This window comes from Trichosurus vulpecula, chromosome 8, assembly GCF_011100635.1.
Source record: "Trichosurus vulpecula isolate mTriVul1 chromosome 8, mTriVul1.pri, whole genome shotgun sequence".
NCBI classification, from domain to species: Eukaryota; Metazoa; Chordata; class Mammalia; order Diprotodontia; family Phalangeridae; genus Trichosurus; species Trichosurus vulpecula.
The window spans coordinates 141,942,427-141,966,863 of record NC_050580.1 but is presented as its reverse complement, the minus strand read 5'-3'; the positions used below and the strand labels follow the sequence as shown (position 1 = coordinate 141,966,863).

The window sequence follows — 24,437 nt, the reverse complement described above, 5'->3', positions numbered from 1 at the left end:
TATGTAGAAGTCATTTAACCTCTTTAAACCTCAACTTCCTTTATTGAAAAGTAGAGAGAATAATACTTACATGATGTACACAGCAAGTTTGTCACATGAAAAGTATTTTATAGATTTTAAAGTGTTTTATGAATGTGGAGATAACTCCTATCAGTATAATAGTTAATGCGTTATCCACGCCTCCCACCAGATGATATAATGCCTCATCTCAGGTAAAATGACATTTTCTAAAGAAACATTAATGATGGAATTTCAGGGATCATAACAGTACCAATGGGAGAGATTGTTTTGGTGACACTCAAATCAAGTCCTGTAGATAGCTGAATACTTACCAGTTACATGCCAGGTGAGACCTACGTATTATTTAATCTATATATGGTTTAGAAATTTTTCTATTTTTAGGTTGTGGTCTTTTCTATATGATCAGAATATGGGTCTGAATAAAAATAAATGAAATCAGTATGTCTAGATCCCCTGCCTTGTAGGAGTGGGGAAGTGCAATGCCATGAATTTTGTGTTGCTTCTCTTCACTTGTCAAAAACTTTCAGATAGATCAGGTTAGACATAGAGGCCCTGGAGTGCTGTAACTTCAGTCCTGATGGAAGATATCCTTTGTGTTGTAGGACTAGGACAAGGTGTTCCTGTCGTTGGCCTCATTGTTGAAGGGGGTCCCAATGTGATCTCCATTGTCCTGGAATGTCTTCGAGAAGATCCCCCTATTCCTGTTGTGATTTGTGATGGTAGCGGGCGAGCATCAGACATTTTGTCTTTTGCACACAAGTATTGTGAAGAAGGAGGGTAGGATTTCTGACATATTATCAAGGCGGGGATGAATTATTTTTCATGGTTTACCTAGTAAGCTAATATGAAAATCTCTTGAGATGAGAAACTAAATTTTTTTTAACATTTCAAAATAGTAAAAAGTTATTGCATGAGTTTCTTTGATTCCTCAGGGTCAGGGTAATGTAATCCCAACAGAATTCTGTCTGAAGTGACAATATGGTCCCTTCCAACTTCATCCTCCTTTGTGAGGTTTCCAGGAAGCTAGAATTTAGTATAACTGTAGACAATGCTTTCAACTAGTTTTTGTCTATAGACTTGCAATTATAGAAAAAAGAAAATCCTGGCAACCCAATGTAGCATTAAAATAGGGATCTTAGATAGATACTTAGGTATATATATATTTTTAATGATCAGAGTCTTCTGTAATGTTTCCTCTTTTTTTCATGTCCTTTCTTGAATAGGATAATAAGTGACTCCCTCAAGGATCAGCTTCTAGTTACCATTCAGAAAACATTTAATTACAACAAGATTCAATCCCATCAGCTGTTTGTAATTATCATGGAGTGCATGAAAAAGAAAGAACTCGTAAGTGTCTCAAAATTCTCTCAGTGAAGTGCTATATTCTCTTTCTAATTCTGCTCAGGCAGCTTTAAGCTACATTTTGTCATGTTTTTGTTTTTCTGCTCCCAAGAAGCACTTTGCACTACATATCAAATCAGTAATTTTATGAGAATTCCAACATTTTTGTCTTTCAGGAAGGCACTGAGTTTCTATTCAGTTTCATAGCCTTTATTTCCAGGCCATCAAATAGGAGAAGCACACCAATGCCTAGTAAATGTGAAGGGACAATAAATACCAAGTCTCATTGGCTATGGAATGAGTAAATTAATTTCAGGTTAATTATTGTGTCTTTGGGATAAATTGTGGAAGATGGGCTACATTTTTTTCTCGATATTCCTATAGAACTTCACCAGACTCCCTTAATAGTCTTTAAAGGGATTAGAAGAATTATGAAACAAAAGTGATTTATAGTTGTTAAACATTGTAATTACAATGTTTTATTATTTCCATTTGAAAATGCAAAAATTCATTTCCCAAACCTTCCTTCCTATTTAGTATGCTTATAGAACAGAGCCATTAGCCACGCCAACAGCACTGCCATTTAACATATTACCCAGAGTAATCGAGTGGGAATCAGGGGACCTCTGACACTAACTATCTGTGTTGCCTTGGGCAAATCATCTTATCTCTCTGGGTCCCTGTTTTCTCATCTGTAAAATGGTAATCTCTTAGGTGTCTTCCAGTTCTATGACCCTAATGTGAAGTGGCCCTGTCAACATTCTAAGCTTACAAATAAGTTGCAAATAGAGCATATTTGATTAGGCAAGCATTTCTGAGTGGCAGTATTCTAGGATTCTTAACCTAGAGACGCTGAACTAAGATTTTTAAAATACCTTGTTAACTGTATTTCAATATAATTGGTTTTCTTTTTAATCTGACATATTTTATGCATCTAAAACATTATGAGAAGGGGTCGATAGGTTTCACCAGACTACAAAGGGGTCTATGACATATAAAAATGGTTAAGAACCCTCTAATATATGTAGAATCAAGAGACCTGAATTTGAATCCCACCTTCAACTATCTGTGGGATAGCCAAGTCCTTGGCTCTCAGAGCTTCTATTACCTTATATGAAAAAAAAATGAGTATAATGATTCCTGGACTGAGGTGAAAGTGCTTTGTATACCTTAAAGCATGAGTACTAAATCTGTTAGTAGAATCTAATCTGCCTTGGTAATCAGACTATAAGCATTAAGTAAGAATAATTCTTCTTACATATGTTGAAATAGCAGATTGGAAAAATAAATGCCTGGGTATACACTACATAGCAGCAGCAACACCACCATCAATACATTATAGCCCAATTTAAACATGAGCCAGTGAGGCATAATAGATAGCAAGCCTGCTTCAAAGCCAGAAAGACCAGCTTGGATATGTAAACCCATGTGACTCTGTGCACATTACAAGATCTCTCAGTGCTCTAAGCAACTCTCCAAGATTCTAAGTTACAAAGAAGGTGCCCTGTTCAGGCCTTATCCCCATGCTAATATTGAGGCTCCCTACTATTGCATCCTTCAGCTTTGAGTCCAATACGGCTTAATGCCCAATATAAGTCTTTGTTCTTCACTTGGGTGAAGACATCCCAGAGGGATGCTAACTACTTTATACAGACACTTCACAGATTTATAGCAAAAAGACATCAAGTTAATTGTTCCATCTAGATTCTGAAATACAAAGGAAAAGGAAAAGATCTCAATGGTTTTCTTTCTGTACTTTCAGTCTAGCTCCTATATGTTCAAAGTCCCTATTCTACTGGTTTACTCAGAACTAGCTAGATAAGCTTCACAAATGCTGTGGGCAAACAACTGGAATGGCGACCTCATCTTAAAAAAGTTTAAGACAAATTTAGTTGGTGGGGGAGAAGGGGTGGCAGGCAGCTGATGACCTCAGGGGTCCCTTTGATGACTTAGTCTGTCAGGTTTCCAGACCACTATCTGCTAGTATTCTCCAATGGCCCATTCCCCACAAACACCCAAGCCTCAGATCTATAAAACAGCTAGTGTTTGAGCTCTTCATTTTGGCTTCCCAGAAATATATCTTCCATTTATAGCGTTGTTGCTATGGGTCTAAGTAAGAGCACTGAATTTAGAGCCTGGGAGCCTAAGTTCAAATCCTGACTAGGCTTCTTCTTTCTGCTGTGACCTTAGGCAAGTTATTTAAGCTCTATGGGATGTCTGCTTTCTCATCTGTAAAATGAGGGGGTTGGACTGGATGATCTCTATGGCCCCTTTGAGTCCATGTACGAGCTTCATACTCAGTGTACCCCATGATGTTTTGCCCCAGTCATGTTTTCACGGAGCCATTTGATGATATTAAGTGAAGTATCACTGTATAGAAACTTGAGCAAAGTGTAAAGCAAGGAGTCAAACTATTATAAAGATTATATTGAGGTTTTGGAAATAAAGTATACCTCCTTATAAATTATTTAGCCCACAGAATTATTTCAGTAATTGTTGGCCTATTCTTTTTCACTTCACTTCAAGGATCTATGACATTTCCAGCGTGGTTACACCTTCCACCTATACAGATTGAGCCCCCTCTACCCTCCTCCATCTCCCACCCATGACTTGGTAGATATAGTCTTCCATAATTACCATAGATAGTCCTGGAGTGACAGACATATGGCTCATTGCTGGGTTTACAAACATGAAAGTTTTTTGGTTTGGTAAGACCTCCCAGAGCCTGTGCTAGAGGCACTGGCCTGGTCTTTGAGAAATCAGCATCACTTCCATACCACCACAAGGCTTTAGAAGGAGACTTGCATGGTAGCAGTATGTTCATGGTATTAAAAACATAAAATCTCCTCTCATTTTCAACTTTGCTTTAACACAATATTTATATTTTCAATCTCTGCTCTTAGGTCACTGTGTTCCGAATGGGTTCAGAAGGCCAACAGGATATTGAAATGGCAATTTTAACTGCTCTGTTAAAGGGTGAGTTCTCCAGAAAATCATGATTCACTTCATTTCAATTCAACATGTAGGAAACACTTTCTTTGTGCCTAACATTTGGTCCTCGATTACGAGAAAGCAGTGCTATCAATACTCAAGCCCACCATATTCCTTTTCCTTTCATAAAAAAATTTTGTCAATTGTGGTACACCCTGAGCTAACCAGTTTGATTAAAATTAACCCATTAATCTTTTAAAGCAGAAAGGGTCCCTAAAATTCACTTCATTTATTCCAATACCCTCATTTTAAATGAAGAAATAGACTCAGAGCTGTGATAAGTAAGTTGTGGCCTCAAGACTCAAACTCAAGTGTTTAGACCATCCATTCTCGGTTTTTGCCAACACACCACATCATTTTTCCATTATCTGTTTGGTCTACAAAATTGTAATAGAAACTTCATGAAAATATACTTTCTTATGGATTTAACACATAAGCGAAAATAGCCTTGAGAAGAGGTTTACTTCATTCTAAAGCTAGAATCAGTTTTTATGCTTCATTAATTAATTAGCTCAAATTCCAGGCTATACTTTGTCAAGCATACCATCTAATTAGTATAACTGATCCATATGTCAGTGGTTCAATGAATTTGTGATCTCATTGATATGAGTACTCTTTTCAGTGGTACATATCACCATCTATGCCCTCTTATCCTTTTGTAAATCCAGAAATTAACTAATGAGCATTTATTAAATCCCTACTATGTGTCGAGCACTACGCTAGGTATTGGGGATACAAATATTAAAAAAAAATGAAATCCACTCTCTTGCCTAAGAGCTTATATATCTTATAAGAGCTTATATTCTTTTTAAAAAATTACTCAAGATAAAGACTTCCCTGTGTAGCAACAATGCTACTTGCTGCTACTGTGGCTATTGTAAGGTCAATAACACCAGCACACAGGAGGGCTACTAGCACAGGTTCTTTGATCTGCTTTTCTAAGGAAAGGGGTTTAAGGGGTTTGCAATCTCACTTTAATTAAACACACACACACACACACACACACATATATATATATATATATATATATATATATATATATCATTCACTTAGTTCAGAGGAAAAGGTCAGCACCCTGAACTTCAGAGAAAATACAAACAGAAATTACAAGCAGGAATTACAAGCAGATAAAAATAACACAAATCAACAGACAGGTTTTTAACCATCTGACCATAGCAATACATACAGTCACCAGAGAGAGAAGCACCAATATCTGGGTTTTCAAAGCCGGGGGACTCCTTAACAGCTACCCAGAGTCTCATCTGGTGAAATCACAGGAATGCTCTTCCAATGAGTGATCCCCAAACAAAATGCTAACCTCAGAGTATATATATATACACTTCTTCAGGGTCAGAGGGTGTCACAACCATGGAACTCAAACCCATGTGACGTAGGCCTTCCCATAACTTAAGCAGGTCATCAAAGACTCCCGATTTAATCAAAGACTCTTGATTGAAATGAAGGCAAGACTCAAAGGCACTTGATTGCCTTAGTGCTGTGAAGAACTCCATAACAAAAAAAAAAACAGCAAAAAGTCCCACCCTGCTTGCCATTATACCCTGTCATTAAAATTTCCTCCATTTATATGTAGTTCTACATTTGCAAATTCAGTACCTGAAACAACTTTTAGTTTAGTGGAAGGAATAAGCTAAAGGACTCATATGACGAAATACAATTAGTAACTAATAGATAACTACTATGAAAGAGTGCGAAGAACAATAATTTCTTACAAAAACAATTTGCCTTTATCTAACACATTTACAAATGTAGTTGGTTTCAAAAAAATTAGTAACTGTTACTGTAAAAAATTCTTAACACATACATCATTTTCTCTGAAAAGGAGCTCTCATAGAAGAAAGTAGGACACAATTGGTTCTTGTTTCAATAATCTTGCTCACTTGTGGGCCAAAAAAGGAAACTACTATCACCTGACTTAAATAGTTCAGGTACCCTGCATAAACCACAGCAATGGAGCGTAAGTAAGTTATCATTGTAATTATTACCACCACCCTTTAAAGTAATGGCTGCCTGAATGAGATAAATGCTCACTTTGTCTTTGGCCAGTCAATAGTGATAAGCATAAGAAATTTATAGAAGAGTTCAAAGTTTTTCTAAACCTCATCTTCTCTCTTTCAAATAAATATGCTCTCTCCCTCCCTCCCTCCATCTCTCTCTCTCTCTCTCTCTCCCTCCCTCCGTCTCTCTCTCTCTCTGTCTCTCCCTTTCTCTCTCTGTCTCTCCCTTTCTCTCTCTCTCTCTCTCTCTCTCCCTCCCTCCCTCCATCTCTCTCTCTCTCTCTCTCTCTCTCTCTCTCTCTCTCTATCTCTCTCTCTGTCCTCTCTCTCCCCTCCCTCCCTCTCTCTCTCTCTCTCTCTCTATATATATATATACATATATATACACACATATACATATATACATATATATACACACATATACATATATACATATATATACACACATATACATATATATACACACATATACATATATACACATATATATGTGTGATGTATGTATGTCTATGTAGCACATTTATTTGAGCTGTAAGAAAAAATACCTATATACATACATGCATATATATACATACATATACACACATATATACACAAATATATACATGCATGTATACATATGTGTGTGTGCGTGTATTTGAGACCAGATCTCCCTATCTTGCCCAGGCTTGAAGTACAATGGACACTCATGGGCTTAGTTCCAAAACTGATACATATGAGACCTTTAACCAGTTTTTTTTCCAACTTGAGATAGTTTTCCCTTCCTTAAGCAGCCTGGTGGCCTTCTGTTCCTAGAGGCTCACCACATAGGTGTCAGACTTAGTGCAGACATCCATTTAGCATTACCCTTAATGCCTGAACTCAAGCAATTCAGCAGCCTCAGCCTTCTCCAGTAGCAGGCATTACAGACCTATGCCCCCTATATTTAGCTAAATGGGCCAATTTAACTACTGACCATTCTTTTTCTATAGAAGCTATAGAAAAGTCACTTTTGACCCACTCAGCAACCCAAATTGTTTCTTCAATGTTGAACATCCTACGGATCATTTACTTGGAAATAGGAAGTAGTTATTTTTGCTTTTTCAGGTACCAATGCATCAGCTCCTGATCAGCTGAGTTTGGCTCTTGCCTGGAACCGTGTTGACATTGCACGAAGTCAGATCTTTGTCTTTGGACCCCACTGGCCGGTGAGAATACCGTTTTTTCCTATTCAGAACATTTTATATTATTTTATGCAAATGACTGATCATTGTTGGTTTCATTATCATATCGGTCTTGCCAACATTTCACATTTCAAATTGTTATTACATTAGGATTAAACAGAAATAGTATGCTTTCTCTGCAGGAGCCCAATGGACTTTGTATATGAAAAGCAAAAAGTAATGTGTTAATTTCAGACCCAAACCAACCTTCTTAAAGAAATAAATAGGAAAAAAATGGTCCTTAAATATTTTACTTGTCAGTTTTGAAAATATTATCCTTTTAAAGTATGACATAGACTAAAAAAAAGTCCATTGAAAATCAAGTACAATTCATCTCAAGGGTTTTTGTAAGTAAAATAACTGTATTGCCTGAAGTAACTACAATGTATTTATAGTATTTTTATCTGTTTTACTTTTTTGAATTAATCATCCAGAAAAAAATTAATGCAAAAACTTTAATAAGGTGAGTATTTTCAACTGAAGAGAGTGACATGTGCAGTTTGTTATTAAATTCCCTAAAATTAAGCCAAGTAGTCCAATCTATTCAAATACTCTAATTTATTTCCTTTAGGGTCCTCTAGTTCTTAGCCTCTTGGAAAATGAGGAGATGACAAAAGAAATTCCTACAGGACTGTTTTAGGTTACTTATAACAAAAAAACCCTGGCAGGTTGAAAAGTATTGACATAGATGACACCTGAAAGCTCCATTATCTCTACTTTCAATGACTTATGAAAATATCATACAATTCTCTACCTCTTTAGGGTAGATTATATGTGCCAGGCTGATGAAAGAGGTCTAGATAATCTCTGAAATATTCCTTCAATATCTGAATATTCAATCATAATCTGTTCAAAAACAATAAATATATATTGAATGGCTACAATCTCTGTGCTCGATGCTGATAGGTAATGTAGGTAACATAGTCCTTGCCCTCAAGAGATTTACAATTTAATTTTAGAGGTAAGAAAAATATGTATATATGAAAATATGTATATGTATATAAGTTTAATAGGAAATAAAATGTGCAAAAGAAATATGTGTATGTATAAAACAATAATAAAGATTTTAACAGAAAATTTGAAATGAATAAGAAAGGTATAAAATGCTCTGTGACAATTTAGAAGAGGGGGAGAGATCAGTGATACCTGGGGGAATTGGAGGCTTCATCAAGGAGGTAACAACTTGATCTGGAAGGAGGTTCCTTCCAACCCATGGATATTGGTGTAAAGGTATTCCAGGCATCAGGAAGCAGATGATTAAAGGAAAAAAAGGAAAAAAAATACAAGATATGGACAGTCAAAAGTTCCAGGGTGTGTATATCATAGGGTAGTAATATGGAAGTAATATGAGGTAGAACTGGAAAGAGGTAAGATGGTATCAGATTGTGGAGGGCCTTAAATTGCTACCTAAGGAGTTTGGACTTTAATCACTAGTTAATAGGTATCCATTGAGGGTTTCTGAGAAAAGGAATGACATTATTATATCTGAGCTTAAGGGAGATTACTTTAGCAGAAGTATGAAGAACAGATTAGAAGAGATAATGAAGGAAGGCACCATTTTTAGGAGGTTATTATAATAATCAGGCAGTTGTCCATTACAGCTTGTTAGAGAATTGGCAGTAGGAATAGGGAAAAAGAGTGGAGATAAAAGGTATTGTAGACATAGAATCAAAAGTACATGATAAAATAATTGGTCATAGGATGTGAGGGAAGTAGAAGAACCAAAGATAGCACTAAGATTTACAACATGGGAGTCTGGATGAATGGCAGTGCCAGTGAGAAAAATAGTAATCATGGTGATGATCATCTTGATGATAGATTGGACCTATGATTTTATTGATATAGGGAACTCCCAGACGAAGAAACTCCCTTTGCCGATGCAAGCTGGCCCCTTCTCTGCAACTTAAAAAGATGCCTGGAGCACCAAGAAGTTATACGAACTTCATATAGCTAATATGTGTCAGAGGCAAGACTTGAACCCAGTCTTCCTGATTTTCAGGCCAGCCTTCTATCTACTACTTCACTCTACCTCCCTGTATACAGAGCATCCCAAAAGTCTTAATGCAATTTTAAGCCATTACAGCTATTAAAACTTTTTGAGACCACCTGTATAATGCTTGGAGGTTTGCAAAGTGCTTTACATATATTATCCCATTGGTTGAAAATTAGTAACTATTATGCATATTTGTAAGAGTGGTCCTTTGTGTAAATGCATGCTAATGAAAATATAATGTCAATCGAAATACATACAACTGCTGCCCATGGGAAAAACAAAGCAAATTGCCATATGTCACAAACATAAGCTGTGTTAATAGGTAGGTTCCCAGTTTACAGCACATTTGGTAGCAGACAGATCAAGTGTATCCTGACTGTGTGTGTGTGTGTTAAGTGTGAACAGTGTGGAATTAACGACAGTCATGAAATTTTCCTTTGGGTAAATGTCAGCTTCATAAAGGAGGTAACAACTTGATGTGGAAGGAGGCAAATGTTTTAACCAAATATGTTTGTTGTTCAATGAAGCCTTTAGGAAGCCTGGCACCTCCTGATAGCAAAGTACCAGAGAAGGAAAAGAAATCTCCAGCTGCTGCACCAGCCAAAGGGGGGAGAGGAAAAGGAAAAGGCAAAAAGAAAGGGAAAGTCAAAGAAGAAGTAGAAGAAGAAACTGATCCACGAAAGATTGAGCTCTTAAACTGGGTGTGTAAACAATTTCTTTCAGATTTTTGTTAATGTCAGGATGTTAGAACTTTAAGGGACTTGTCTCATACCAAATCCGATTGAAGGGTGGTTGTTGGTGATGATGATGTCCTTATTTTCTTGTCCCTTCATACTTTTTTAACTTCTTGATTTTGTACTCTCTTGCCTCCACAATCAAACAAGATTTTCAGCCTCTACAGGGTGTGGGTGTTTTGTACATAGTAGGATAGGGCTAGAAATAGATCTGTGAGTTCTCTTATATAGAGAACTCCTAAATGAGTTTTTCTCTACTAAACAGAAGAGCACCTTCTCTAAAACTTGTCTTAGTTGCCTAGAGCAGTAGTTCTCAAAATATGGTCCAAGGGGCTGGTTCCCCTTGGTTGGTGTTCCCCAAGAACTTTTCAGGAGGTCCATGAAGTTAAAATTATTTTCATACTAATGCTGACATTATTTGACAACCAAAAATCTCCTCTCTTTTCCAACTATATTTCTGTGTGAGGCCAGATTTTTTTTCATAAACTTCAATCAATCAGTCAGTCAAACATTTATTAAGTGTCTGTTATGTGCCAGGTACTGTACTAAGCACTGTGTGGATACAAAAAAGAGTAGAAGACAGTCCCTGCTCTCAAGGAATTCACAGTCTTATGTGAGAGACAACATGCAAACAACTACATACAAACAATTTGTATATAGGATCAATTGGAAATAATCAACACGGGGAAGGCACTAGAATTAAGAGGGGTTGGGCAAAGCTTCCTAAAGAAACTGAGATTTTAGTTGGGTTTTAAAGGAAGCCAAAGAAGTCAGTAGTCAGACTGGAAGATGGAGAACTTTCCAGGTATTGAGGATATCTAATGAGAATTCCAAAGCCTAAAGATGGAGTGTCCTCTAAAGATGGAGTATCTTATTTGTGGAACAGTCAGGAGGCCAATGTCACTGAATCGAAGAGTAGAGAGTGGGGAGTAAGGTATAAGAAGAGTGGAAAGACAGGAGGGGGCTAGTTTGAAAAGGGCTTTGAATGCCAAAGAAAGAATTTTGTATTTGTCCGCTGGAATTTACTAAATATGGGGCAGGGGAGGGGAATATCATGAGGATAACATGATAGGTCCTATATTTTAGGAAATTCCTTTAGTGGCTGAATGGAAGATAGATTGTAATGGAGAGAGGGTAGGGTGGTGGTGATTAGAGATAGTGAAGAATCCAGGACTACTGCTAGGTTGCAAGCCTGAGGGGCAAGGAGGATGATGTTGCCTATTACAGTAATAGGTAAGGTAGGAGGTGGAGGAGAATTTGGGGAGAAATATAATGAAGCCCATTTTGGAAATATTGATTTTAAGATATCTATATCTTAAATTGGACATCCAATTTGAGATGTCTGAAAGGCAGCTGGAGATGTAAGATTGTAGATCAGCATCTCTGCTGGGGAAGATAGGGAGATTTGAGAATCAACCGTATAGAGATGGTAATCCATGGAAGCTGCTGAGATCCCCTAGTGAAGTAGAGGGAGAAAAGAAAGAGGACCCAGAATAGAACCCTGAGGGACATTTATGGTTAGAGAACATGATCAGGACAATCCAGCAAAGGAGACTGAGAAGGAGCAGTCAGAGAGGGAAGAGGAAAACCAAGAGAGAGATTTTTAAATTTATCACTTTTAGTTTCTAATATGATAAATATCAACAGGTATAAACCACATAAAATAAAGCTCTCTGGGGTCCTCAATAATTTTTTAAAAGTTCCCAAACCACTGGCCTTGAGTACTGAGAGGATAATTGACTTGTCCATTATCACACAGAGGCAGGACTTAAATCCAGATGTTTCTGTCTCTAAGTCCAGATCTCTATCCATAATGTCATATTACCTCTGCACATAGAAATACTGAAAAAATATTTATTGAATGAGTGAGCTTTCTTGAAAACAAAGATCATTCAGTATTTGAGGCATATGAGAAGTTTTAACATCTAAGGAACAAACTGCAGGAAAGTTTGGCTTTAATACATTTTTGGAAATCAGGAAAGGAAATGCATCTTTTTGGAGGGAGGAAAATCTGTATTCTCATTATACAGTGTGTCCCAAAAATCTTAATACAGTTTTAGGCTATGAAAGATTAGAACTGTACTAAGACTTTTGGGATGTGCTGTACTCTGGCTTAAGTTTAGCAATTGAAAGAACCAATGGAGTTTATCCACTAATCCTTATACTACAATACCATGAGAACAAGGAAGATCCAAGGCAGGGTACTTCACAGGTTTCTAAAACAAGAACTCTTATTAGTCTAAATTTTAGATTTATCCTCTTGACAAGGCCTATATGTTAGAAAAATGAGTTATCTTTCTTTTCTCCCTTTGTGACAGTATGTTTATTTCCCAAATGTAAGAAATTAGAATCTTTTTGATAGTAACTTAAGAATCTAGGCAATTGTATAGCTTCAACCATAAAGTTGCTAGTTTGCCTTTGGGACCACTGTTTCTCCTGAATGCCTTCTGTATCCCCTTTCCTTAGGTCCCCTATGTCTGGGGAATTCATTCCCTCTTTACCTCATTCAATACCTAGCTTCCTCCAAGGCACAGATCAGGTGCTGCCTTGTTAGACTGTCAGCTTCCTGCTAATATAAATCACTTCATTTATTGCATTTATTAGTTGTTGACACTATATATGATTCTTTATGTTTTGCAAAGCACTTTACAAGTATTACCTCATTTTATCCTCTCAACAACCCTGGGAGATAGGTGCTAGAAGCAGACAGATGTTAGGTGATTTGGGGAGGGAGGCGGGGCAGTGGATAGAGTGCTGGATCTGAAATCAGGAGTACCAGAGTTCAAATCCAGCCTCTGACACATACTAGCTGTGTGACCTTGGGCAAGTCACTTAAACTCTGCCTCAATTCCCTTATCTTTAAAGTGAAGAGAAGGATATTACCTACCTCCCAGAGTAGTGGTAAGGATCATTGAGATATTTGTAAAATGCTTAGTATAGTGCCTGGCGTATAGTGAGCACTATATGAATGTTAGCTATTATTATCATTGCCCAGGGTCACATGGCTATCAAGTGTCTAGGCCACAATTGAACTCGGGTCTTCCTGACTCTGGGTTCAGTACTCTATTCACTGTGCCACCTCACTGCCCATATTTGTTTGTTTTCCTTGGTGCCTAGCACAGTGAAGCACAGGGATAGACAATAAAGGCTTGTTGACTGGTTGATTGATACCTCCTATAAGATGCCCAGATTCCCTGATTGCCCAGGTACTAGCACTCTCTCCCCCGTGAAATTGTTTTGTATTACTTTGTGTAGCTTGCATTGACTTACTTGAGGATGTGGTATTACCAGCCCCCTCTGCCCTGTCCCCACCCCCCATGGAATGTAAACTCTTTGAGGTCAGGAACTATTTGTCCTTGTATCTGCAGTGCCCAGCACAGAACCTTACACAGCATAACAAATATCTGTTGAATTCCTCATTTGTTTAGTTGCCTTTTTTTATAGGTGAATTCTCTAGAGCAAGCTATGTTGGATGCTTTGGTCTTAGATAGGGTTGACTTTGTGAAACTTCTCATTGAAAATGGAGTCAACATGCAGCACTTTCTCACTATTCCACGGCTAGAAGAACTTTATAATACAGTAAGTATGTAAAGAATATGGAGGGCGGTGAAGACCTAAGGCCTAAATAGACTTAGAAATACTTGTATGTGAGCGTCTGTTTATTTCAATATGGAGATAGGCATCTAAATAGCTAGACTGTCTATTAGGTCAGTATTCATGCATTATTGGTGTACTATGCTTAAGTATAATAAGTTCGATCATATAATGAATTTGGAATAGAGCCCCAGTTCTAGTCTAAATTTTTGTTACGGGGGACTGAAATGACGTTGTTCTTTTGTGGCATTCATCACAGAAATTGTTCAAATTGTGGTTCAATTCTTCATTACATTCTTGCCATTTAAAAACCAACCTACTGAAACAAATTCTCCGTAGTTACCATTTCAGAAGCTCTAGAATCTCTACTAATGATTGCAAGCCACTTGGGTAACACATACAATGAATCACCCATATGTGCCAAGAGAATCTGGCTCAATATATCATTTTTAAGGTGATTTTCTTTTCTTTTCCAAATTCTCTCTCTTTCACTGCCCCCTCCCCAACCTATTGAAAAAGCAAGAAAAACAAAATCCACTACAAATATGTATAGTCAAGCAAAACAAATCCCCACATTTGGCTCAATATAGTATTAACACTGTGCAAGGGCACTAGGCAGTAGGGGATGTGCTCCATAGGGCACCCATTTTTCCATGATGTTATAATGACAACCATAGAAACTCTTTAGTTGCACAAAACACCATGGAACTAGTAGTGAACATTTTTAAGTGGAACATTTTTCATTTATTTCTAGAATATATATTTTCATAATTCATTTTTTTATTCTCACCATTATCACAGTTGACTATGGCTGTACATAGAGGAAGAAGGCATTGAAATGCATTCTCTCTGCAACTCATCAGGACATACTAGGCCTGCCCTTTTAAATAATTTTGGTATTTATTTAACACAATTTCCTATGCATTTAGCACTTGTTTACTGTTGTGAAACAGAGAGAGCACCATAAAAGATGTAAACAGACAGTGACCTAATAATGAGTGATATTTAAGGATTAGAACAATTCGTGGTCCAGAAGTTTAGGATTTTTGTTTAAGAGTTTAAAAAATAATACACTAAAAATGGCTGGATGGTTCTCTTTCAGAGGCTGGGCCCACCAAACACACTGCATTTGCTTGTGCGGGATGTGAAAAAGGTCAGTTTATTATTTTGTACTTCTTAGTAATTTATGCTCCTTCACACAAAATGGATATTTTTCTTTCAGTAACAAACTCAAATCTCAGAATTTAAGGCACAGAAGATAAATAGCAACAGTAGGGCAGGAAGTCAATGTCCCAAGTATCTTTTTCACATTAAAAAGAACCCACAGAAAACTATAAAAGTAGGAAAGTAGGAAAATGTTACTTGGCATTAGCAAACACAATGAATACTTGTTGACTGGCTGATTGAAAGAATGAACTAAAGTTTGATTGGTTGTATGGTTTCAGCCAGACACTACCTGTTGTTACTAATGCCAGCTTTAATTATCTAGAATTCTTGAGTATCAGTGACCTGAATCTCTTCAATCATTCAACACCTCTTCATACTAGAAACTTCCTTCCTAAAGTTACTGTTCTGTTTTCATCCATAACATCTGTTCACTTTAATTCTCTTATTCCCAAGCAAGAGCTACAAGCTTTCATTGTTTTTGTCATCTTTGGCTACCCTGACAATGTGATTAGAAATGACATTTATTTTCAACTGTTTGCCTTTAAATCCTTTGACAACATTCCCATTTTTCACTGATAGTAATTCTCATCTATTTATGTTTTATTTTTTTCCTTGGGGTTGTGTCCATTTCTTCGTCTCTTTTCTATTACTCTGTCCTGGCATGTTCTCACGAAGCTAAACGCTAGAGGATTTGGTTGGATTAACACAAAGGTGATTCATTGGACTAGAATGAAGTCCCTGGTAGGAGGGCCAATGATTAAAAATGGCTATGTAATTTACCTTAATATTCTGAGTAAGAAGATAATTTCAATCATACAAGGAAGTTTTTTCCATCAGCCTGGTATAGTGAAAAAAGTTCACTGCATTTGGGAGCTAGAGGACTTGGGTTTTAATCTTGGCTCTACTGCCTACTCCCCATGTGACCTTATATGATGCTCTTTAATTCTCTTAGCCTCCGTTTCCTCATCTGTAAAAGGAGGGAGTTGAACTAGGTGATCTCATAGGATCATAAACCGATGATTTTATTGGATCTAATCCAGCTAGAATATAAGCAATTCAGTCCTAAAAATGTGACAATTCATATTATACCAATGCTGAACAGCTGTGAACAATAAATCCACCCACATGGAATCATGTCATTCAAGAGATGGTAAGGTACCTCATGTGTTTTCTAGTTTGGCATTTATTCATAAATTGGGAAACTGAGGGACAAAGAGAGGGCATAATTTGTCCAGAGTTAAAAGATGGAGAATGCAAGAAAAATGTTCATAAACTCACTCAGGTTGTTCACGTTCATAGAATACCACGTTTACAAATCACTTCCCTCATTAAAAACTCTGTGCACATATTATTAATTCCATGTTATAGATGAAGAAAGTGGGGCTCACAGTGGTGACCTGTGTTTACACAACTAATGTGTATTGTCAATAGGTATTAAACCCAGGTTTTCTAATTATAATTCCAGAATTTTTTCCACTAGACCACATTTATATCTACTACTCCCAATATATACTCTCTGTGGTCATATTTTAAAGGAAGAATATTTTGAATGTATAGTCTCTACATAGTCATTCACAGTTCAAAATTTAATAAGCATTTCTTAAGTAAGCCCTATGCTAGGCCCTGAGGACATAGTCAACGATGAAAAAGTCCCTGCCCTTTAGGAATTTACCTGTCTACAAATTTTTAGCCATAGAAAGCTATTGAAAGGAAAACAGGGTGGCGTAGATAACATGATATCATGGCAAATAGCTGAAAAGAAATATTATTTTAGTAGTCAATAATTCTAACCCACACTTCAATGAAAGAAAATCAAGTCAACAAGCATTTATTAAATGCTCACTGTGTGCTAGACACTGTGCTAAGAGCTGGTGATACAAATATAAGCAGAAAGAAAGCTTAGTCTCAGGACTCAAGGGGCTTCTGGGGAGGAGGAATTGAGAGTACCCAGCTGAGAGAAAGTCCAGGAGAAAAGTCAGGAGTGCAGCCTAGAAAGGAGTAAAGACATGGGTGGCCTGGGTGGCCTCCTTAAAATGAAGGTTCTGAGAGGAATTAGCCAATCAGAGGAAGGGATCTTAGGGGCAGAGAATACTTCCCATGTGTGAAGTCCAGAGCTAGAGTGACCTTTCAGGGTGGAGAAGTTTCTGGAATATTGTAGAGAAGGTCAAGGAGGAGGGTCAGGAATATAGCATAAAAAAGAATACATCCTAGGATGTATTATCATAATGACATAAATGTTTGCTACAGCCAAATCTGTCAAAACTTATTTCATGTATCAGAGTGAATACTAACCATATTCTGATCCCTTCTGTTACCTGCAGGTGGCTAATAAATTCATAATTCTCTCTTCTTATAACAGTTTAATTCATTGTTTCTTTTAGTGGTAGGAAACAGGAAGTCAGTTTTAGTATAGAAATAAATTAGGTATTATTTGTCCCTTCTGCTTTTACCTGACAGTTGATATCATTTTAGGGGTGATACATTGAATCTGTGACTTGGGATGCATTCCATACAGCTTTTGCCTTGTTTTTCTTCACATACACATACAAATAAAATTTCTTATCTTACAGGGAAACCTCCCACCAGACTATCACATTAGCCTGATAGATATAGGTCTTGTACTAGAATACCTCATGGGTGGGGCCTACCGCTGCAACTACACTCGGAAGAGTTTTCGGACCCTATACAACAACTTGTTTGGACCAAAGAGGGTAGGAATAATTTAATGTTGCCATAGTCAGTGGTCATTAGACTCAAAATTTGTTCACTAATGTGTTCATTTTCACTCTCATTCTTCTTGAGTCACAAGGTATCCAAGTAAAAGTGGGCCAACTAGACCATTATGGCCTGTACCACATTCCATCTTGCTGCCACAGTGCTGATAATCACCTATATGAATTCATTAAGTCATTGAGCCATGACTTCTCTTGGCCCAGGTTTTGTCTATAAACCAAAGTAATAATGTTTTGTATTGATGCATTATGAGATTAGTGGGAAACCTATTAAGTATATACACCATGCCATCCCATTTTTTTTGGTTATTAAAAAAACACTCAAGGCAGTAAATGCTTAAAGCAATAGGTTAATACTGTGGCATATTTTAACTCACAAAGGGCTGGGAAGGAACAAGGGGCTGAGGCTCTGGTGTAGTAAAGGAAAAATATAGTAGCATGCTGACACCTCTACATCAGGGCAGGCAGATGCTGCAGTCAAGGCGCTCCGTAACTGCATGAAAGGGACATACAGAGGGAACAGGTTTTGATTCAGGCAAATCTGATTGTTTTCCCAACTCTTTTTCATAGATAGAGAAATTGTGGGGAATGGTTAAGGCATTCCCATATGTATAGGAATGGGGCATAGAAGATTCCAGCATGGAATGTTCCAGCAAAGCATAGGGAAGAGAAGGTATGAAATATAGAAGAAGGGGGCAGAGGCAAATCAGAGGCATTTTGCCAAAAGAGCAGCAGAGGTTTTTTGGATTAGGATAACATAAAAACTGCATCAGGCATTTAAGAGCCCTCCAGGTACCTTCATGCGTTGGTATCATTTCCTAACTGGTATAGGACTTCCAGTGACATATTGAGATTAAGGCATTTCTCTTTTTCTTTGATGTTTCAATAAAATACCAATAAAAGGAAGCATTTATTAAATTACAACAATATCTAATCAATCTGAGCTAGTCTGTCATGTAAAAGTCAAGACACTAAGCACACGAAAAGAAAACAATTAATTAGGAAATACTTCTAATCACAACTAATTGACTTTTTGTTTCTTTTAATGCAGCCTAAAGCTCTTAAACTTCTAGGGATGGAGGTAAGTCGAATTTTCCAAGACTAAAGGGTTAATTAAAATACTACTGTCCAATGTTCTTAGTGCTTTTGCTTTTACATTCATATAATGATAAATTTTGTCCACCAACATGTATGTATTGCTAATGATGTGCTCTTCAGCCAGTTTAATTGCCATTTTTTAAAAGCCTGTTAAATGATCTGCTCACTAAAATTTTTTAGTCAGGTGGTATGACTGAATTATACCAAAAGAGCATGGACAGAACACTGCTTATTTATTATTATAAAAGCAGCAGATGGAATTGGAAAATAGATTATGCAAATTCAAACACCCAAAATGTATTTTTACTGGTTTAAGAATGCCATTTAACACAAAAGATTGTGCTAAATTCTAGAGGTAAATGTTTGGGTCTGAATTAAAATGAAATTGTGTTTACCAAATAAAATGTCTAAAACACTGCACTAATAGCAATATAGTTTTTGTATTGTTAGTGCTGAAATTTCTGAGCACTGTGCTCCCAACCAACCAAAATGCAAAAAATTGGTAGCTAATTCTCTAAATTCATGTGCTTCCCCAATCAATTGTGTCACTAAAAGAGTACTGCCATAACTAGAAATAGGAAGAGGAGGAAAGTTCTGAAGGGGTAAATGAAAAACAAAACAGACTATCAATTCAGAATAAGGATAGGCTGGTAAATATTTAACAACCAGAATTTTTTCCTTGGGGGGATAGGTACTACACACTTTAAAATTTAATTTGCATTATTAACATTTCTCTATCACTTATTCTTAAGCAGAAATAATCAACAACAACAACAACAAAAATCAAGCCCTGATTTGTAGCATTTGCCAGTTTCCAAGGTATAAATGCTCACCCTGAAAATTTAACAATTGCTTCTCCTGAGCCTTCTGGAGCTATCTCCAGCGCACCCCTGATTCAGAGCCTACAGGTTTGGAATTCATGATCACTAGGATGTTTCTGGACTAATTTTTACCTTTGTTCCACATATTTCAAAACAAAACATCATTAAACAAAATAATAACACAAACAAGATTGAGGGAGGGGAAAGGATCAGTCAACAAGCATTATTATTAAGTGTCTCCTATGTGCCAGAAAGGGCAGCTAGGTGGTGCAGTGGATAGAGTACTGGGTGAGGAGTCAGGAAGACTCATCTTCATGAGTTCAAATCCAGCCTCAGATACTTACTAGCTGTGTGAACCTGGGCAAGTCACTTAACCCTGTTTGCCTCAGTTTCCTCATATATAAAATGAGCTGGAGAAGAAAATGGCAAACTACCCCAGTATCTTTGCCAAGAAAACCCCAAATGGAAAGAGCTGGACATGACTGAAATGACTCAACAGCAACGTGCACCAGGAGGTGAGCTTGGGTTCTGGAGATACAAGTACAGTGAATGAAACAATATCTTTCCTTAATAGAACTTACAATCTAACAGAGAAGACAACAAAATATAGAAGAATAAGTATAAACGTAATGACAATAAAACAAATGCAAAGTATTTAAATGCTTGGTACTATGGGAGGGAAGGTAGAAGCAACTGAGGGATCAGGAAAGGCTTCATGTAAAAGATAAGTGACTGGGTTGAGTATTGGAAGAAGAGAGGGATTCTATAAGAGGGAGGTGAGAAGGAAGAGTATTCCAGGCATGAGATAACACCAGTATGAAGACACAGACATATGATTTGGAGTACAAAGAACAAAGAAGAGGCCAATTTTGCTGGAAGAATAATGTACAATAAAGCTGTAAAAATAGGTGGGAGCCAGGTTATGGAGGGATTTCAGAAACCAAAAAGAGGAGTTTATATTTTATCCCAGAGGCAACAGGAAGGGAACTACTGAAGTTGATGGATTTGGAGAGTGACAAGGTTCATATCTGTGCTGAAGGAAAATCCCTTTACAAACATGAATCTATCACACAAGGCCCAAGGCCCTCTTTTATATAAGGCACTAGTTCTAGGCTGTAATGGAACCAGGTTCAGTCCTGACAGAGCCTGAACTCTAAAAGAAGGGGCTAGGTGTTTTCCCCCTCACACTTTCTGGTTTATGCTTCTGCTCCCCAGACATTTTCAAACCAGGCCTCCTATATGCTGTCCATCCTCCTCAAACTCCCACCCCCCCCAAACCTGGATTCTGTCCCTGGCAGTCTAAACTCATTAATAGTAATTTTGCCTTATCATGGCCAGAACCAAGTCTTCACTATGCACTCCCAGCCCACTTTCTAGCTCTCCTTTATATATTGTGTTCCCCCATTAGAATGGAAGCTTCTTGAGGATATATCCCATAGTGCCTGATACATAGTATTTAATGTTTTTTTTTAAAATTTATTCATTTATTTATCCATCGATCCATCACAACATCCATAGATTCACTGATTCGTTCATTCCCCAGAGTCCCAGGGAAAATCTTTTAAATAAAGCTTAATTTAGGCTTATCTCTAGAATGTCCCCAAAAGGTTATTAACAGGATTGTTAGCTGAAAAGTGACTAAATTTACAAAGTAAATAGCAAGTATAGAACAAATATTCATGTCTTCCACCACAACAGAAACACTTAAAATAAAAGACTCATAAATATACATTAACATGTATTTAAAATATAAACTGTAACCCATCACCCTATTGTACTCTCTCTGAGAGTAGGAAAACCTCTGGGAGACATAAAACTATTGAACAGATTTTATTTCCCTATCAAGTTGCACTGTTTGAGCAGCTACTTGAGATCTAGAACATCTGGGCAGGAAGGACACATTTTTCTGAGGCTGTTGGAAGGACACATTTTTCAGGGATTGGAAGATCTTTGTGATGATTAGATCCTCTTTCTCCAAGAATCTGTAGAGTTGCAGGAATCACTTCCTGCTGGGTAGTGTGGCATACTGCCTATACTAAAGTATTTGACACCTGGAACAGATCTTTTTTTTTAACAACCTCCTCCTCTATATAACAAAATTATTTCTAATAGTAATCACAAAATGAAACAAATGATAATGGCCAAGAAAAATGTAGATAATTAAAACTAACTTTTATTGAACTTTGTATATATTATCATTCTAGTAAAAATAAAAATAATAAAAAATAAAATAGATATTATGATAGAAAAAGGGAAAAAAGTAATGGATTAATACCTTTTAATTACATTAATGTATTTTTTAAAAGGTAAAGAACTTATAACCATTGGTCTGTCACAGTGATGAATAATATAACAGTTTCTCTTTTCAAGCCTTAACATCTGCAAATTTCTTAATGACTATCAAAACTGTTCTTCATTTTATGTTCATGTTCAGTTGGCAATATTGCCAGATTTATTGTTCTAACTTCACTCAGAGTTGATCAAAGAACACTTTTTATTAATTTTAATTTCAAAAAGTTTTTTTCACATGAAGCAACAGATATCCAAAAAGTAGGAAAAGTATTAAAAATAAGATTTAGTGTAACCCAACCCTCAAAACCCATTTGCATCCTTATTGAGGGAAATGGATTACTTAATGCTCCATGCTTGTGAGGGTTGGAGTTGGTGAGAGCTTGGGAGAAAAAGACCCTGGTCTTCTTTTCCCATCTTCAAGAAAGAAGACTAATCGTTTCAGATTCTTTTCAGACACCTGAAGGGATAGAAAGACTCTGAGAAAAAGCTGAAATATAGAGGAGCCAAAACTTTGATCATCAAGTCCCTATCCACAGCTTATTACAATAGAAACTTTAGTGAATTTACCCTAGAGTTAGAATCTAAAAGTAGGTGCCTTCTCTCTTGAACCTGGAAACTAGAAGACCAGGATCTCATTTCTTCCAAGCCCTCACCAACTCCACCCTTCTTGAAGTCATGTAGCATTGAGAGTCCCATGTAAATGTGCTTTGGTTGGTTACATAAGTTTGAGAGAGATTCATAAAAATGAAATTTGACAAGTTTATTTTAATAAAATTGAAATGTCAACAATAGGTACAATTTAGGCAACTACTAAATCATATCCCTGATGTAATGTTTTATTTTCTTGATTCATTCCTTAGTTCTAAAACAATGTTTAAAAAAAGAATAAATTTTATTGTTAAAGATATTACTCAAATTCAGTAAAATGTTACATATGAACTAAAATTTGCACTTACCAAACAAAAACATCACACTTCACATCTTATACTTTGTTTCGGTGTTTTAAATTTTAAACATAAATAAAACCCCAAGTGTCAGAGAGTGATTGAATCAAAGTAATTCATGTTCTGTTTCTTTACAATTACCATCTAGTGTTGTTTATTTTGAATTTACTGTTTAAACCCAGGGATATGTAGTACCATAGGGATTGAAGACATGAACTGTGAGCTCAAATGATTCTGAATCAATTTGAGCTTACTCTCCAAGCCTGTAGCTGAGTCTGCATGTGTTAGGGCCTACTGTGGTCACATAACGATTGTGTTGAACTTAGACCAATAAAAGATCTTTTTAAAATTACCAGCATGTGGTGACAATAAAAAAACACCAACTTTTAGTTGGTTTTATTGTTGTTTTTAAATTCCGTACAGACAATGCATCCCTTTATTGCTGCTCCCACTGCCCTCGATACACCAGAGCCGCTGGCTAAGTGGGAACTCCCAGGCTCCTGTACTCCTGAGGTGGCCAGCAAGGATGAAGAGTTGCTATTCAATGACTTATATTCACAGAAAGAAACACAAAGCAGAAGAGGCTGCCAGGTTTTGAAGGACCAGCTCAGGCTCACCTAGACAAGTACATGTTCTTGCTGCCATGAGTGTAGTTGTCCTAGCTGTTGCTAGGGAGGAGAAGGGAGAATTCCATTTTACAAGCAGTCTAAGCGAGAACTGGCATTGGTTGTGCCTCAACAAAGAGACTGCCTCAAAAGAGAGCCCGGAAACTATTTTTCCTAGTTCCTAACTGCTCATAGAATTTGTCCAACCAAGGGCCAGAATACAAGTGGCTGAGTCCAGGGAATAGATCTATTACTGGTATGCTCCATGCGATGGCCTCTACCACACTACTTAAAAATTAATTTCCAACTTGAAATCACTTGAGCAGCACCATATGTATGCAATTAACTTATTAATTAGGGAATAAGCATTTACATAGCACCCACTATATGATAAGTGCTAGACAAATATTATCTCGATTGATCCTCACAACAACCCTGGGAGGTAGGTGCTACTATTATTCCCATTTTATTGTTGAGGAAATTGAGGAAAATAGGCCAAGTGACTTGTCCGAGGTCACAGAGATAGTGTCTGAGGCTGGATTTCAACTAGGTCTTTCTGACTCTAAGACTTGTGCTTTATCTACTGTACCACCTAGCTGGCTACTTATAAATATTTCTGTTACAAATTAGGTCTAGGTCTAGGAAGAGCTTCTACTTGAAAATACATTGCTGGCAACTGGCTCATTTTACTGCCTACACTTAAACATAAAATTGGATGAAAGAAATATGGTCTAGGGTGATTTCAGTTGTAATTGACAATATAATAGCAGTATAAGTGATACCATATCGCTTCTATGTTTATATCATTATAAAAACACATGTGCACATGTATGTACATGTAGACATATATGCATGTACATATACACATGCGTAATATCTCTATATAG

The 24,437-nt window shown here is 36.9% G+C and overlaps 1 protein-coding gene across 1 annotated transcript in view; it reads left to right on the top strand.

Annotated features, from left to right (window-relative positions):
* The window catches only part of TRPM1 (transient receptor potential cation channel subfamily M member 1), a 175,735-nt gene that overhangs the window by 93,432 nt on the left and 57,866 nt on the right, over window positions 1-24,437 (top strand). The window contains exons 7-17 of the mRNA XM_036736576.1: window positions 624-798; window positions 1,245-1,368; window positions 4,266-4,338; window positions 7,455-7,555; window positions 10,091-10,264; window positions 13,742-13,877; window positions 14,669-14,704; window positions 14,821-14,849; window positions 14,994-15,044; window positions 17,629-17,769; window positions 18,842-18,871. Of these exons, the coding sequence (XP_036592471.1) occupies window positions 624-798; window positions 1,245-1,368; window positions 4,266-4,338; window positions 7,455-7,555; window positions 10,091-10,264; window positions 13,742-13,877; window positions 14,669-14,704; window positions 14,821-14,849; window positions 14,994-15,044; window positions 17,629-17,769; window positions 18,842-18,871 (1,070 nt within the window). The remainder of the gene's footprint in view (window positions 1-623; window positions 799-1,244; window positions 1,369-4,265; window positions 4,339-7,454; window positions 7,556-10,090; window positions 10,265-13,741; window positions 13,878-14,668; window positions 14,705-14,820; window positions 14,850-14,993; window positions 15,045-17,628; window positions 17,770-18,841; window positions 18,872-24,437) is intronic.